At 57.5% G+C, this 13,868-nt stretch overlaps 1 protein-coding gene across 7 annotated transcripts in view; it reads left to right on the forward strand.

Moving 5' to 3' along the window:
- Positions 1–13,868, forward strand: part of pacsin3 (protein kinase C and casein kinase substrate in neurons 3) — a 158,676-nt gene that overhangs the window by 107,325 nt on the left and 37,483 nt on the right. For all 7 annotated transcript variants that reach the window (XM_087996838.1, XM_087996839.1, XM_087996836.1 and 4 more), the window contains 2 exons: positions 11,212–11,447; positions 12,239–12,394. In XM_087996838.1, coding sequence (XP_087852964.1) covers positions 11,212–11,447; positions 12,239–12,394 — 392 coding nt within the window. The remainder of the gene's footprint in view (positions 1–11,211; positions 11,448–12,238; positions 12,395–13,868) is intronic.

Here is a 13,868-nt window from a genome sequence, read left to right on the forward strand (position 1 = left end):
CAGTAGGTGATGGTCGGGGTAAGAGGGGACAGTAGGTGATGGTCGGGGTAAGAGGGGACAGCAGGTGATGGTCGGGGTAAGAGGGGACAGTAGGTGATGGTCGGGGTAAGAGTGGACAGTAGGTGATGGTCGGGGTAAGAGGGGACAGTAGGTGATGGTCGGGGTAAGAGGGGACAGCAGGGTGATGGTCGGGGTAAGAGGGGACAGTAGGTGATGGTCGGGGTAAGAGGGGACAGCAGGTGATGGTCGCGGTAAGAGGGGACAGCAGGTGATGGTCGGGGTAAGAGGGGACAGCAGGGAGATGGTCGGGGTAAGAGGGGACAGTAGGTGATGGTCGGGGTAAGAGTGGACAGTAGGTGATGGTCGGGGTAAGAGGGGACAGCAGGTGATGGTCGGGGTAAGAGGGGACAGTAGGTGATGGTCGGGGTAAGAGGGGACAGCAGGGAGATGGTCGGGGTAAGAGGGGACAGTAGGTGATGGTCGGGGTAAGAGGGGACAGCAGGGTGATGGTCGGGGTAAGAGGGGACAGTAGGGAGATGGTCGGGGTAAGAGGGGACAGTAGGTGATGGTCGGGGTAAGAGGGGACAGTAGGTGATGGTCGGGGTAAGAGGGGACAGCAGGGAGATGGTCGGGGTAAGAGGGGACAGTAGGTGATGGTCGGGGTAAGAGGGGACAGCAGGGAGATGGTCGGGGTAAGAGGGGACAGTAGGTGATGGTCGGGGTAAGAGGGGACAGTAGGTGATGGTCGGGGTAAGAGGGGACAGCAGGGAGATGGTCGGGGTAAGAGGGGACAGTAGGTGATGGTCGGGGTAAGAGGGGACAGTAGGTGATGGTCGGGGTAAGAGGGGACAGCAGGGAGATGGTCGGGGTAAGAGGGGACAGTAGGTGATGGTCGGGGTAAGAGGGGACAGCAGCTGATGGTCGGGGTAAGAGGGGACAGCAGGTGATGGTCGGGGTAAGAGGGGACAGAAGGTGATGGTCGGGGTAAGAGGGGACAGCAGGGTGATGGTCGGGGTAAGAGGGGACAGTAGGTGATGGTCGGGGTAAGAGGGGACAGTAGGGAGATGGTCGGGGTAAGAGGGGACAGTAGGTGATGGTCGGGGTAAGAGGGGACAGCAGGGTGATGGTCGGGGTAAGAGGGGACAGTAGGTGATGGTCGGGGTAAGAGGGGACAGCAGGGAGATGGTCGGGGTAAGAGGGGACAGCAGGTGATGGTCGGGGTAAGAGGGGACAGCAGGGAGATGGTCGGGGTAAGAGGGGACAGTAGGTGATGGTCGGGGTAAGAGGGTACAGCAGGTGATGGTCAGGGTACGAGGGGACAGTAGGTGATGGTCGGGGTAAGAGGGGACAGTAGGTGATGGTCGGGGTAAGAGGGGACAGTAGGTGATGGTCGGGGTAAGAGGGGACAGTAGGTGATGGTCGGGGTAAGAGGGGACAGCAGGGTGATGGTCGGGGTAAGAGGGGACAGTAGGTGATGGTCAGGGTACGAGGGGACAGTAGGTGATGGTCGGGGTAAGAGGGGACAGTAGGTGATGGTCAGGGTAAGAGGGGACAGCAGGGAGATGGTCGGGGTAAGAGGGGACAGTAGGTGATGGTCGGGGTAAGAGGGGACAGCAGGGAGATGGTCGGGGTAAGAGGGGACAGTAGGTGATGGTCGGGGTAAGAGGGGACAGCAGGGAGATGGTCGGGGTAAGAGGGGACAGTAGGTGATGGTCGGGGTAAGAGGGGACAGTAGGTGATGGTCGGGGTAAGAGGGGACAGTAGGTGATGGTCGGGGTAAGAGGGGACAGTAGGTGATGGTCGGGGTAAGAGGGGACAGTAGGTGATGGTCGGGGTAAGAGGGGACAGCAGGTGATGGTCGGGGTAAGAGGGGACAGTAGGTGATGGTCGGGGTAAGAGGGGACAGTAGGTGATGGTCGGGGTAAGAGGGGACAGCAGGTGATGGTCGGGGTAAGAGGGGACAGTAGGTGATGGTCGGGGTAAGAGGGGACAGCAGGTGATGGTCGGGGTAAGAGGGGACAGTAGGTGATGGTCGGGGTAAGAGGGGACAGTAGGTGATGGTCGGGGTAAGAGGGGACAGCAGGTGATGGTCGGGGTAAGAGGGGACAGTAGGTGATGGTCGGGGTAAGAGGGGACAGTAGGTGATGGTCGGGGTAAGAGGGGACAGCAGGTGATGGTCGGGGTAAGAGGGGACAGCAGGTGATGGTCGGGGTAAGAGGGGACAGTAGGTGATGGTCGGGGTAAGAGGGGACAGTAGGGTGATGGTCGGGGTAAGAGGGGACAGTAGGGTGATGGTCGGGGTAAGAGGGGACAGTAGGTGATGGTCGGGGTAAGAGGGGACAGCAGGGAGATGGTCGGGGTAAGAGGGGACAGTAGGTGATGGTCAGGGTACGAGGGGACAGTAGGTGATGGTCGGGGTAAGAGGGGACAGTAGGTGATGGTCGGGGTAAGAGGGGACAGCAGGGAGATGATCGGGGTAAGAGGGGACAGTAGGTGATGGTCAGGGTACGAGGGGACAGTAGGTGATGGTCGGGGTAAGAGGGGACAGTAGGTGATGGTCAGGGTAAGAGGGGACAGCAGGGAGATGGTCGGGGTAAGAGGGGACAGTAGGTGATGGTCGGGGTAAGAGGGGACAGCAGGGTGATGGTCGGGGTAAGAGGGGACAGTAGGTGATGGTCAGGGTACGAGGGGACAGTAGGTGATGGTCGGGGTAAGAGGGGACAGCAGGGAGATGGTCGGGGTAAGAGGGGACAGTAGGTGATGGTCGGGGTAAGAGGGGACAGCAGGGAGATGGTCGGGGTAAGAGGGGACAGTAGGTGATGGTCAGGGTACGAGGGGACAGTAGGTGATGGTCGGGGTAAGAGGGGACAGTAGGTGATGGTCGGGGTAAGAGGGGACAGCAGGGAGATGGTCGGGGTAAGAGGGGACAGCAGGTGATGGTCGGGGTAAGAGGGGACAGCAGGTGATGGTCGGGGTAAGAGGGGACAGTAGGTGATGGTCGGGGTAAGAGGGGACAGTAGGTGATGGTCGGGGTAAGGGGGGACAGTAGGTGATGGTCGGGGTAAGAGGGGACAGTAGGTGATGGTCGGGGTAAGAGGGGACAGTAGGTGATGGTCGGGGTAAGAGGGGACAGCAGGGTGATGGTCGGGGTAAGAGGGGACAGCAGGTGATGGTCGGGGTAAGAGGGGACAGCAGGGTGATGGTCGGGGTAAGAGGGGACAGTAGGTGATGGTCGGGGTAAGAGGGGACAGCAGGTGATGGTCGGGGTAAGAGGGGACAGTAGGTGATGGTCAGGGTAAGAGGGGACAGTAGGTGATGGTCGGGGTAAGAGGGGACAGTAGGTGATGGTCGGGGTAAGAGGGGACAGCAGGTGATGGTCGGGGTAAGAGGGGACAGTAGGTGATGGTCGGGGTAAGAGGGGACAGTAGGTGATGGTCGGGGTAAGAGGGGACAGTAGGTGATGGTCAGGGTAAGAGGGGACAGTAGGTGATGGTCGGGGTAAGAGGGGACAGTAGGTGATGGTTGGGGTAAGAGGGGACAGCAGGTGATGGTCGGGGTAAGAGGGGACAGTAGGGAGATGGTCGGGGTAAGAGGGGACAGTAGGGAGATGGTCGGGGTAAGAGGGGACAGTAGGTGATGGTCGGGGTAAGAGGGGACAGCAGGGTGATGGTCGGGGTAAGAGGGGACAGTAGGTGATGGTCGGGGTAAGAGGGGACAGTAGGTGATGGTCGGGGTAAGAGGGGACAGCAGGGAGATGGTCGGGGTAAGAGGGGACAGCAGGGTGATGGTCGGGGTAAGAGGGGACAGCAGGTGATGGTCGGGGTATGAGGGGACAGTAGGTGATGGTCGGGGTAAGAGGGGACAGTAGGTGATGGTCGGGGTAAGAGGGGACAGTAGGTGATGGTTGGGGTAAGAGGGGACAGCAGGTGATGGTCGGGGTAAGAGGGGACAGTAGGGAGATGGTCGGGGTAAGAGGGGACAGTAGGTGATGGTCGGGGTAAGAGGGGACAGCAGGGTGATGGTCGGGGTAAGAGGGGACAGTAGGTGATGGTCGGGGTAAGAGGGGACAGCAGGGAGATGGTCGGGGTAAGAGGGGACAGTAGGTGATGGTCGGGGTAAGAGGGTACAGCAGGTGATGGTCAGGGTACGAGGGGACAGTAGGTGATGGTCGGGGTAAGAGGGGACAGTAGGTGATGGTCGGGGTAAGAGGGGACAGTAGGTGATGGTCGGGGTAAGAGGGGACAGTAGGTGATGGTCGGGGTAAGAGGGGACAGCAGGGTGATGGTCGGGGTAAGAGGGGACAGTAGGTGATGGTCAGGGTACGAGGGGACAGTAGGTGATGGTCGGGGTAAGAGGGGACAGTAGGTGATGGTCAGGGTAAGAGGGGACAGCAGGGAGATGGTCGGGGTAAGAGGGGACAGTAGGTGATGGTCGGGGTAAGAGGGGACAGCAGGGTGATGGTCGGGGTAAGAGGGGACAGTAGGTGATGGTCGGGGTAAGAGGGGACAGCAGGGTGATGGTCGGGGTAAGAGGGGACAGTAGGTGATGGTCGGGGTAAGAGGGGACAGTAGGTGATGGTCGGGGTAAGAGGGGACAGCAGGGAGATGGTCGGGGTAAGAGGGGACAGCAGGGTGATGGTCGGGGTAAGAGGGGACAGCAGGTGATGGTCGGGGTATGAGGGGACAGTAGGTGATGGTCGGGGTAAGAGGGGACAGCAGGGTGATGGTCGGGGTAAGAGGGGACAGTAGGTGATGGTCGGGGTAAGAGGGGACAGCAGGTGATGGTCGGGGTAAGAGGGGACAGCAGGGTGATGGTCGGGGTAAGAGGGGACAGTAGGTGATGGTCGGGGTAAGAGGGGACAGTAGGTGATGGTCGGGGTAAGAGGGGACAGTAGGTGATGGTCGGGGTAAGAGGGGACAGCAGGGAGATGGTCGGGGTAAGAGGGGACAGTAGGTGATGGTCGGGGTAAGAGTGGACAGTAGGTGATGGTCGGGGTAAGAGGGGACAGCAGGTGATGGTCGGGGTAAGAGGGGACAGTAGGTGATGGTCGGGGTAAGAGGGGACAGCAGGGAGATGGTCGGGGTAAGAGGGGACAGTAGGTGATGGTCGGGGTAAGAGGGGACAGCAGGGTGATGGTCGGGGTAAGAGGGGACAGTAGGGAGATGGTCGGGGTAAGAGGGGACAGTAGGTGATGGTCGGGGTAAGAGGGGACAGTAGGTGATGGTCGGGGTAAGAGGGGACAGCAGGGAGATGGTCGGGGTAAGAGGGGACAGTAGGTGATGGTCGGGGTAAGAGGGGACAGCAGGGAGATGGTCGGGGTAAGAGGGGACAGTAGGTGATGGTCGGGGTAAGAGGGGACAGTAGGTGATGGTCGGGGTAAGAGGGGACAGCAGGGAGATGGTCGGGGTAAGAGGGGACAGTAGGGAGATGGTCGGGGTAAGAGGGGACAGTAGGTGATGGTCGGGGTAAGAGGGGACAGCAGGGTGATGGTCGGGGTAAGAGGGGACAGCAGGTGATGGTCGGGGTAAGAGGGGACAGTAGGTGATGGTCGGGGTAAGAGGGGACAGCAGGGAGATGGTCGGGGTAAGAGGGGACAGCAGGTGATGGTCGGGGTAAGAGGGGACAGCAGGGAGATGGTCGGGGTAAGAGGGGACAGCAGGTGATGGTCGGGGTAAGAGGGGACAGCAGGGAGATGGTCGGGGTAAGAGGGGACATCAGGGTGATGGTCGGGGTAAGAGGGGACAGTAGGTGATGGTCGGGGTAAGAGGGGACAGTAGGTGATGGTCGGGGTACGAGGGGACAGTAGGTGATGGTCGGGGTAAGAGGGGACAGTAGGTGATGGTCGGGGTAAGAGGGGACAGTAGGTGATGGTCGGGGTAAGAGGGGACAGCAGGGAGATGGTCGGGGTAAGAGGGGACAGTAGGTGATGGTCAGGGTACGAGGGGACAGTAGGTGATGGTCGGGGTAAGAGGGGACAGCAGGGTGATGGTCGGGGTAAGAGGGGACAGCAGGTGATGGTCGGGGTAAGAGGGGACAGCAGGTGATGGTCGGGGTAAGAGGGGACAGCAGGGTGATGGTCGGGGTAAGAGGGGACAGCAGGTGATGGTCGGGGTAAGAGGGGACAGCAGGTGATGGTCGGGGTAAGAGGGGACAGTAGGTGATGGTCGGGGTAAGAGGGGACAGCAGGGTGATGGTCGGGGTAAGAGGGGACAGTAGGTGATGGTCGGGGTAAGAGGGGACAGCAGGTGATGGTCGGGGTAAGAGGGGACAGTAGGTGATGGTCGCGGTAAGAGGGGACAGTAGGTGATGGTCGGGGTAAGAGGGGACAGTAGGTGATGGTCGGGGTAAGAGGGGACAGTAGGTGATGGTCGGGGTAAGAGGGGACAGTAGGGTGATGGTCGGGGTAAGAGGGGACAGCAGCTGATGGTCGGGGTAAGAGGGACAACAGGGTGATGGTCGGGGTAAGAGGGGACAGTAGGCGATGGTCGGGGTAAGAGGGGACAGTAGGTGATGGTCGGGGTAAGAGGGGACAGTAGGTGATGGTGGGGTAAGAGGGGACAGTAGGTGATGGTGGGGGTAAGAGGGGACAGCAGGTGATGGTCGGGGTAAGAGGGGACAGTAGGTGATGGTCGGGGTAAGAGGGGACAGTAGGTGATGGTGGGGGTAAGAGGGGACAGCAGGTGATGGTCGGGGTAAGAGGGGACAGTAGGTGATGGTCGGGGTAAGAGGGGACAGTAGGTGATGGTGGGGTAAGAGGGGACAGTAGGTGATGGTGGGGGTAAGAGGGGACAGCAGGTGATGGTTGGGGTAAGAGGGGACAGTAGGTGATGGTGGGGGTAAGAGGGGACAGTAGGTGATGGTGGGGGTAAGAGGAGACAGCAGGTGATGGTTGGGGTAAGAGGGGACAGTAGGTGATGGTCGGGGTAAGAGGGGACAGTAGGTGATGGTCGGGGTAAGAGGGGACAGTAGGTGATGGTGGGGGTAAGAGGGGACAGTAGGTGATGGTCGGGGTAAGAGGGGACAGCAGGGTGATGGTCGGGGTAAGAGGGGACAGTAGGTGATGGTCAGGGTAAGAGGGGACAGCAGGTGATGGTCAGGGTAAGAGGGGACAGTAGGTGATGGTCAGGGTAAGAGGGGACAGCAGGTGATGGTTGGGGTAAGAGGGGACAGTAGGTGATGGTCGGGGTAAGAGGGGACAGTAGGTGATGGTTGGGGTAAGAGGGGACAGTAGGTGATGGTCAGGGTAAGAGGGGACAGTAGGTGATGGTTGGGGTAAGAGGGGACAGCAGGTGATGGTCGGGGTAAGAGGGGACAGTAGGTGATGGTTGGGGTAAGAGGGGACAGTAGGTGATGGTCAGGGTAAGAGGGGACAGTAGGTGATGGTTGGGGTAAGAGGGGACAGCAGGTGATGGTTGGGGTAAGAGGGGACAGCAGGTGATGGTCGGGGTAAGAGGGGACAGCAGGTGATGGTTGGGGTAAGAGGGGACAGTAGGTGATGGTCAGGGTAAGAGGGGACAGCAGGTGATGGTTGGGGTAAGAGGGGACAGCAGGTGATGGTCGGGGTAAGAGGGGACAGTAGGTGATGGTCTGTCTGTGACAATAATATTGAACAGGGAACTGGACAGAATGTCTTCCTGTTCAGAAAGATTTTTTATAATCTACAAATTCATTCCCCCCTCCAACTGTCCGACTACTGATCCTCAGTACTGACCCTCTGACAGTGCGGCACTCCCTCAGTACTGACCCTCCGACAGTGAGGCACTCCCGCAGTACTGACCCTCCGACAGTGCGGCAATCCCTCAGTACTGACCCTCCGACAGTGTGGCACTCCCTCAGTACTGACCCTCCGACCGTGCGGCACTCCCTCAGTACTGACCCTCCGACCGTGCGGCACTCCCTCAGTACTGACCCTCCGACAGTGCGGCACTCCCTCAGTACTGACCCTCCGACAGTGCGGCACTCCCTCAGTACTGACCCTCTGACAGTGCGGCACTCCCTCAGTACTGACTCTCCGACAGTGCGGCACTCCCTCAGTACTGACCCTCCGACAGTGCGGCACTCCCTCAGTACTGACCCTCCGACAGTGTGGCACTCCCTTAGTACTGACTCTCTGACACTGCGGCACTCCCTCAGCACTGACCCTTCCACAGTGCAGCACTCCCTGTGTACTGACCCTCCGACAGTGCGGCACTCCCTCAGTACTGACCCTCTGACAGTGTGGCACTCCCTCAGTACTGACCCTCTGACAGTGTGGCACTCCCTCAGTACTGACTCTCCGACAGTGCGGCACTCCCTCAGTACTGACCCTCCGACAGTGCGGCACTCCCTCAGTACTGACCCTCCGACAGTGCGGCACTCCCTCAGTACTGACCCTCCGACAGTGTGGCACTCCCTTAGTACTGACTCTCTGACAGTGCGGCACTCTCTCAGTACTGACCCTCTGACACTGCGGCACTCCCTCAGCACTGACCCTTCCACAGTGCAGCACTCCCTCTGTACTGACCCTCTGACAGTGCAGTGCACTCTCAGCACTGACCCTCTGACAGTGTGGCACTCCCTCAGTACTGACTCTCCGACAGTGCGGCACTCCCTCAGTACTGACCCTCCGACAGTGCGGCACTCCCTCAGTACTGACCCTCCGACAGTGCGGCACTCCCTCAGTACTGACCCTCCGACAGTGCGGCACTCCCTCAGTACTGACCCTCCGACAGTGCGGCACTCCCTCAGTACTGACCCTCCGACAGTGCGGCACTCCCTCAGTACTGACCCTCCGACAGTGCGGCACTCCCTCAGTACTGACCCTCCGACAGAGCGGCACTCCCTCAGTACTGACCCTCCGACAGTGCGGCTCTCCCTCAGTACTGACCCTCCGACAGTGCGGCACTCCCTCAGTACTGACCCTCCGACAGTGCGGCACTCCCTCAGTACTGACCCTCCGACAGTGCGGCACTCCCTTAGTACTGACCCTCTGACAGTGCGGCACTCTCTCAATACTGACCCTCCGACAGTGCGGCACTCCCTCAGTACTGACCCTCTGACAGTGCGGCACTCCCTCAGTACTGACCCTCTGACAGTGCGGCACTCCCTCAGTACTGACCCTCCGACAGTGCGGCACTCCCTCAGTACTGACTCTCTGACAGTGCGGCACTCTCTCAGTACTGACCCTCTGACACTGCGGCACTCCCTCAGCACTGACCCTTCCACAGTGCAGCACTCCCTGTGTACTGACCCTCCGACAGTGCGGCACTCCCTCAGTACTGACCCTCTGACAGTGTGGCACTCCCTCAGTACTGACCCTCTGACAGTGTGGCACTCCCTCAGTACTGACTCTCCGACAGTGCGGCACTCCCTCAGTACTGACCCTCCGACAGTGCGGCACTCCCTCAGTACTGACCCTCCGACAGTGCGGCACTCCCTCAGTACTGACCCTCCGACAGTGTGGCACTCCCTTAGTACTGACTCTCTGACAGTGCGGCACTCTCTCAGTACTGACCCTCTGACACTGCGGCACTCCCTCAGCACTGACCCTTCCACAGTGCAGCACTCCCTCTGTACTGACCCTCTGACAGTGCAGTGCACTCTCAGCACTGACCCTCTGACAGTGTGGCACTCCCTCAGTACTGACTCTCCGACAGTGCGGCACTCCCTCAGTACTGACCCTCCGACAGTGCGGCACTCCCTCAGTACTGACCCTCCGACAGTGCGGCACTCCCTCAGTACTGACCCTCCGACAGTGCGGCACTCCCTCAGTACTGACCCTCCGACAGTGCGGCACTCCCTCAGTACTGACCCTCCGACAGTGCGGCACTCCCTCAGTACTGACCCTCCGACAGTGCGGCACTCCCTCAGTACTGACCCTCCGACAGAGCGGCACTCCCTCAGTACTGACCCTCCGACAGTGCGGCTCTCCCTCAGTACTGACCCTCCGACAGTGCGGCACTCCCTCAGTACTGACCCTCCGACAGTGCGGCACTCCCTCAGTACTGACCCTCCGACAGTGCGGCACTCCCTTAGTACTGACCCTCTGACAGTGCGGCACTCTCTCAATACTGACCCTCCGACAGTGCGGCACTCCCTCAGTACTGACCCTCTGACAGTGCGGCACTCCCTCAGTACTGACCCTCTGACAGTGCGGCACTCCCTCAGTACTGACCCTCCGACAGTGCGGCACTCCCTCAGTACTGACTCTCTGACAGTGCGGCACTCTCTCAGTACTGACCCTCTGACACTGCGGCACTCCCTCAGCACTGACCCTTCCACAGTGCAGCACTCCCTCTGTACTGACCCTCTGACAGTGCAGTGCACTCTCAGCACTGACCCTCTGACAGTTCGGCACTCCCTCAGCACTGACCCTTCGACAGTGCAGCACTCCCTCAGTATTGACCCTCTGACAACATGGCACTCGCTCAGCACTGACCCCCTGTCTGTGCGGCATTCCCTCAGTACTCACCCTCTGATAGTGCAGCACACCCTCGGCACTGACCCCCTGTCTGTGTGGCATTCCCTCAGTACTGACCCTCTGACAGTGCAGCCCTCCCTCATTATTGACCATCTGAGTGTGTCGCTTCCTGAGTGTTTCGTGTATAATTTACAATATTTTGGACTAAAATGTGAATGGTTGGTTTTCTGGCTCAGAGGTTTGATGTTCAGAGTGAACTGGGTACTGGGTCACTGTCAGTATCTGTTGAGTTGGATGCTTTGGAGATGGATTGAGCTGTTTACTCTGTCAGTGGCTTTCGAGATGAGTATTAGGGGTGATGGAGGGATTATAGGTGCTGCTACAGGGGAGGAGCTGATGATTGTTCGTGGGGTGGAGTGGTTGCAGGCAGCATCCTTGGGTTTGGATTATGTGTGCACACTGAGTGTGGGTAAATATTTCCATTGATTCATAATCCAATCACGCTAGTTTTCATAAATCACCTCTATGTCTCCCCCTCTTACCACTCACCTCTCTGTCTCCCTGTCTCTCTCTTACCTCTCTTGCTGTATCTTGCACTTTTGCTCACACACTCACCCTCTCATTGTCTCTCTCTAATGCTTTCACTGTCACGCTTTCACTCTTGCGCTTTCACTGTCACTCGCACTCCCTCACTCGCACTCCCTCACTCTTTCACTCAATCATTATCTTTCCCTCAATCATTTGCAATCTCCCCAACCCCAATCCCGCCATCCCACTGACTGCTGTGTTCTGGCCTCCTCCCTCATGCTCAGGAGCACAGTATGGCACTGTAGAGAAAGCCTGGCATGCGTTCATGACAGCAGCGGACAAGCTGAGTGCATTGCACCTGGATGTTCGGACCCAGTTGTCGAAAGTGGACTCGGACCAAGTGAAGCAGTGGCAGAAGGACTCCTTCCACAAACAGCTCATCGGGGGCTTCAAGGAGACGAGAGAGGCCGACGAGGAGTTCCGCAAGGCTCAGAAACCCTGGCTCAAGAAACTGAAGGAGGTGAGCTCACTCTTGACTGGTTCCATGTGCTTCACTGATTCTGGAAGGCGGCGAAGTGATCATACTCCCATTCAATACCTCCACAACCCTGATCAGTACCTCTCATCCTTCACTCCTACTCATTGCCCCCTTCCACCCTCCCATCACTCACACCCCAATTTCCAAACTCACCCTCACACCTGCCATAACCCCCCCCACTGACATGCCCACTCCACACACCCACACTCTGTTGCCCCTGACTCTGTAGCCCCTCACTTTGTCACCCCCCTTGCTCTGTCAGTCCCCGCACTCTGTTACTCTTCCCCCCTTCCCCCGCACACTGTTCCCCTCCGACACTCTCTGTCCCCTGACACTCTGTTCCCCCCCATACTCTGTCCCTCTCCACCCCACACTCTGTCTCCCCCCACCCCAGACTCTGTCTCCCCCACACTCTGACACCCCACACTCTGTTCCTCTCCCCGCACTCTGTTTCCCCCCCCCCCCCCCACACTCTATCCTCTCCCACTCTCTCGCCCACACCCCCACTCTGCCCTCCCCACTCTGTTGCCCCTCTGGGCTGAGGGTGCAGGTGTGGGACAGGCTGAGGGAAAGGGACTCTGCTGTGGGTGATGGGCTGCATATGGATGAGGGGGAACAGGCTGAGCTGTTGCTGAGAGGCTAGGCAATGGCTGAGGAGCTCGTCTGGGCTGTGGGTGAGGGGTTGGGTTGTGGATGAGGTGTTGGTGTGGATCAGTCTGTTGCGGGGTGGTCTCGTTGGCTGCACTGTTTGTGGTGTGTTCACACTGTTCCAGGTGGAGCTGGCCAAGCACAATTACTACAGTGCACGCAAGGAGGAGAGAACGGCACGCACCCGAGAGGCCAATGGCAGAGCTGACCAATCCATGTCCCCCGATCAACTCCACAAGTTGGAGGAGCGTGCAGAAAGGAGCTCACAGGAAGTGGAAAAGGTGAGCAGGAGAGAGGGGGACAGATTGGGGGCAAAGGTAGGTGGGGTAAGGATCACCAGTGAGCAAATAGAGTGCAGGTTGTGAGGGAATAGAGGTGAGTGGTCAGGGAGGAAGATGAGAGGTTGAAAGGTGAGGGATCATAGTGGAGTTAGGTATGGAGACCTGAGGGGTGATGGTGAGTCAGAGGTTGTTAGACGAGAGATCAGAAACATGGCGGGAGGTCAGAGGGGAGGGTTAAGGGTGAGGGTACAGCGGTGATGCACGGTTAAAGGTGGTCAGAGAGCTGAGGTGAAAGGAGGGCTAGGGGTTTGAAGTGAGGGGTTGGCGGGAAAGGTGCAGATGGTAAAAGTCAGGAGCTGGGGGCAGGGAATTGGTGCTAAAGGTGAGCAGTTCATCTCTCACAAATATACAAAATCTATCATTTTCCTGATACTCTCAGCCAAGTTGATAGAAAGCCTGGTGCAGGTGTCTGAACAAGAATGATCATTTATTATAGTCACTAGACTGTAGCTAAACATTATTGAACAGTCAGCACTCAACACAACAAACTGAAAATTCTAATCCCATTATCTACTCTGTCTTACGCAGAAAAGCAGTCATAGGTGGGGGTGGTGTGGTGGGGAGGAAATATACATGGGCAGAGGGCAAACTGGTAAAGTAGTTCTGTAGTCTTTGTCCACAAGATCAGTTGACTTGGTTTCCTCATGATCAGGTTGTTTTACCTCAGGCTTCCTTCTCCAGATGCTTTCACTGATGTGTAAGAGGCACAGCATGCTTGATTAACTTGTCAACAGTCTCTGACCTATCAATTAAAAGTCACAGCTCACAGCAATTGCTGAAGAAAAGATAAATCTGTTTTCTTTGGGTTTAAAGTGGGTTTGACTGCAGAGAACAGAGAGACAGCTCCTGTGCCGGTGGGGATCAAAACATTTCTTATTCCCAGTCTCAAGCTATTACAGCCATGACAACATTTAAAAGGCATCTGGGTGGGTATATGAATAGGCAGGGTTTAGAGAGATATGGGCCAAGTGCTGGCAAATGAGACTAGATTAGGTTGGGATATCTGGTTGGCATGGACAAGTTGGATCGAAGGGTCTGTTTTCATGCTGTACATCTCTCTGACTCTGTTCATTTGCTAAGAACCAATCATATGGTTGTTAGCAGGCAAATGGCTTCTGTCATTGGTCATTGGGCTAATGGCCAGTTATCAATCAAATTCTTGTTAGCAACCAGAGCTTTATTTGAATATAGAACCCTTCGGCTCCATTTGATCTGCAGTCACTTCATTTACTGCTCATCCTAATATCTATTTACAATACTTGTCAGGTCCATGTCTTCAAACCATGTGGCCGTTTCTTTTGTTTCAAAACACTGGGTTCTCATTTCAGTCCGCTATTTTTAAAACCACAAAAAGAGAAAGACCCAGTCTTTACAGGTCAGAGGGAAGATGGTGGACATTATAGGCGAATAGTTA

This window comes from Chiloscyllium plagiosum, unplaced genomic scaffold, assembly GCF_037043375.1.
Source record: "Chiloscyllium plagiosum isolate Xiang-an unplaced genomic scaffold, Cpla_swu_hap1 HiC_scaffold_18, whole genome shotgun sequence".
In the NCBI taxonomy this organism is placed as follows: domain Eukaryota; kingdom Metazoa; phylum Chordata; class Chondrichthyes; order Orectolobiformes; family Hemiscylliidae; genus Chiloscyllium; species Chiloscyllium plagiosum.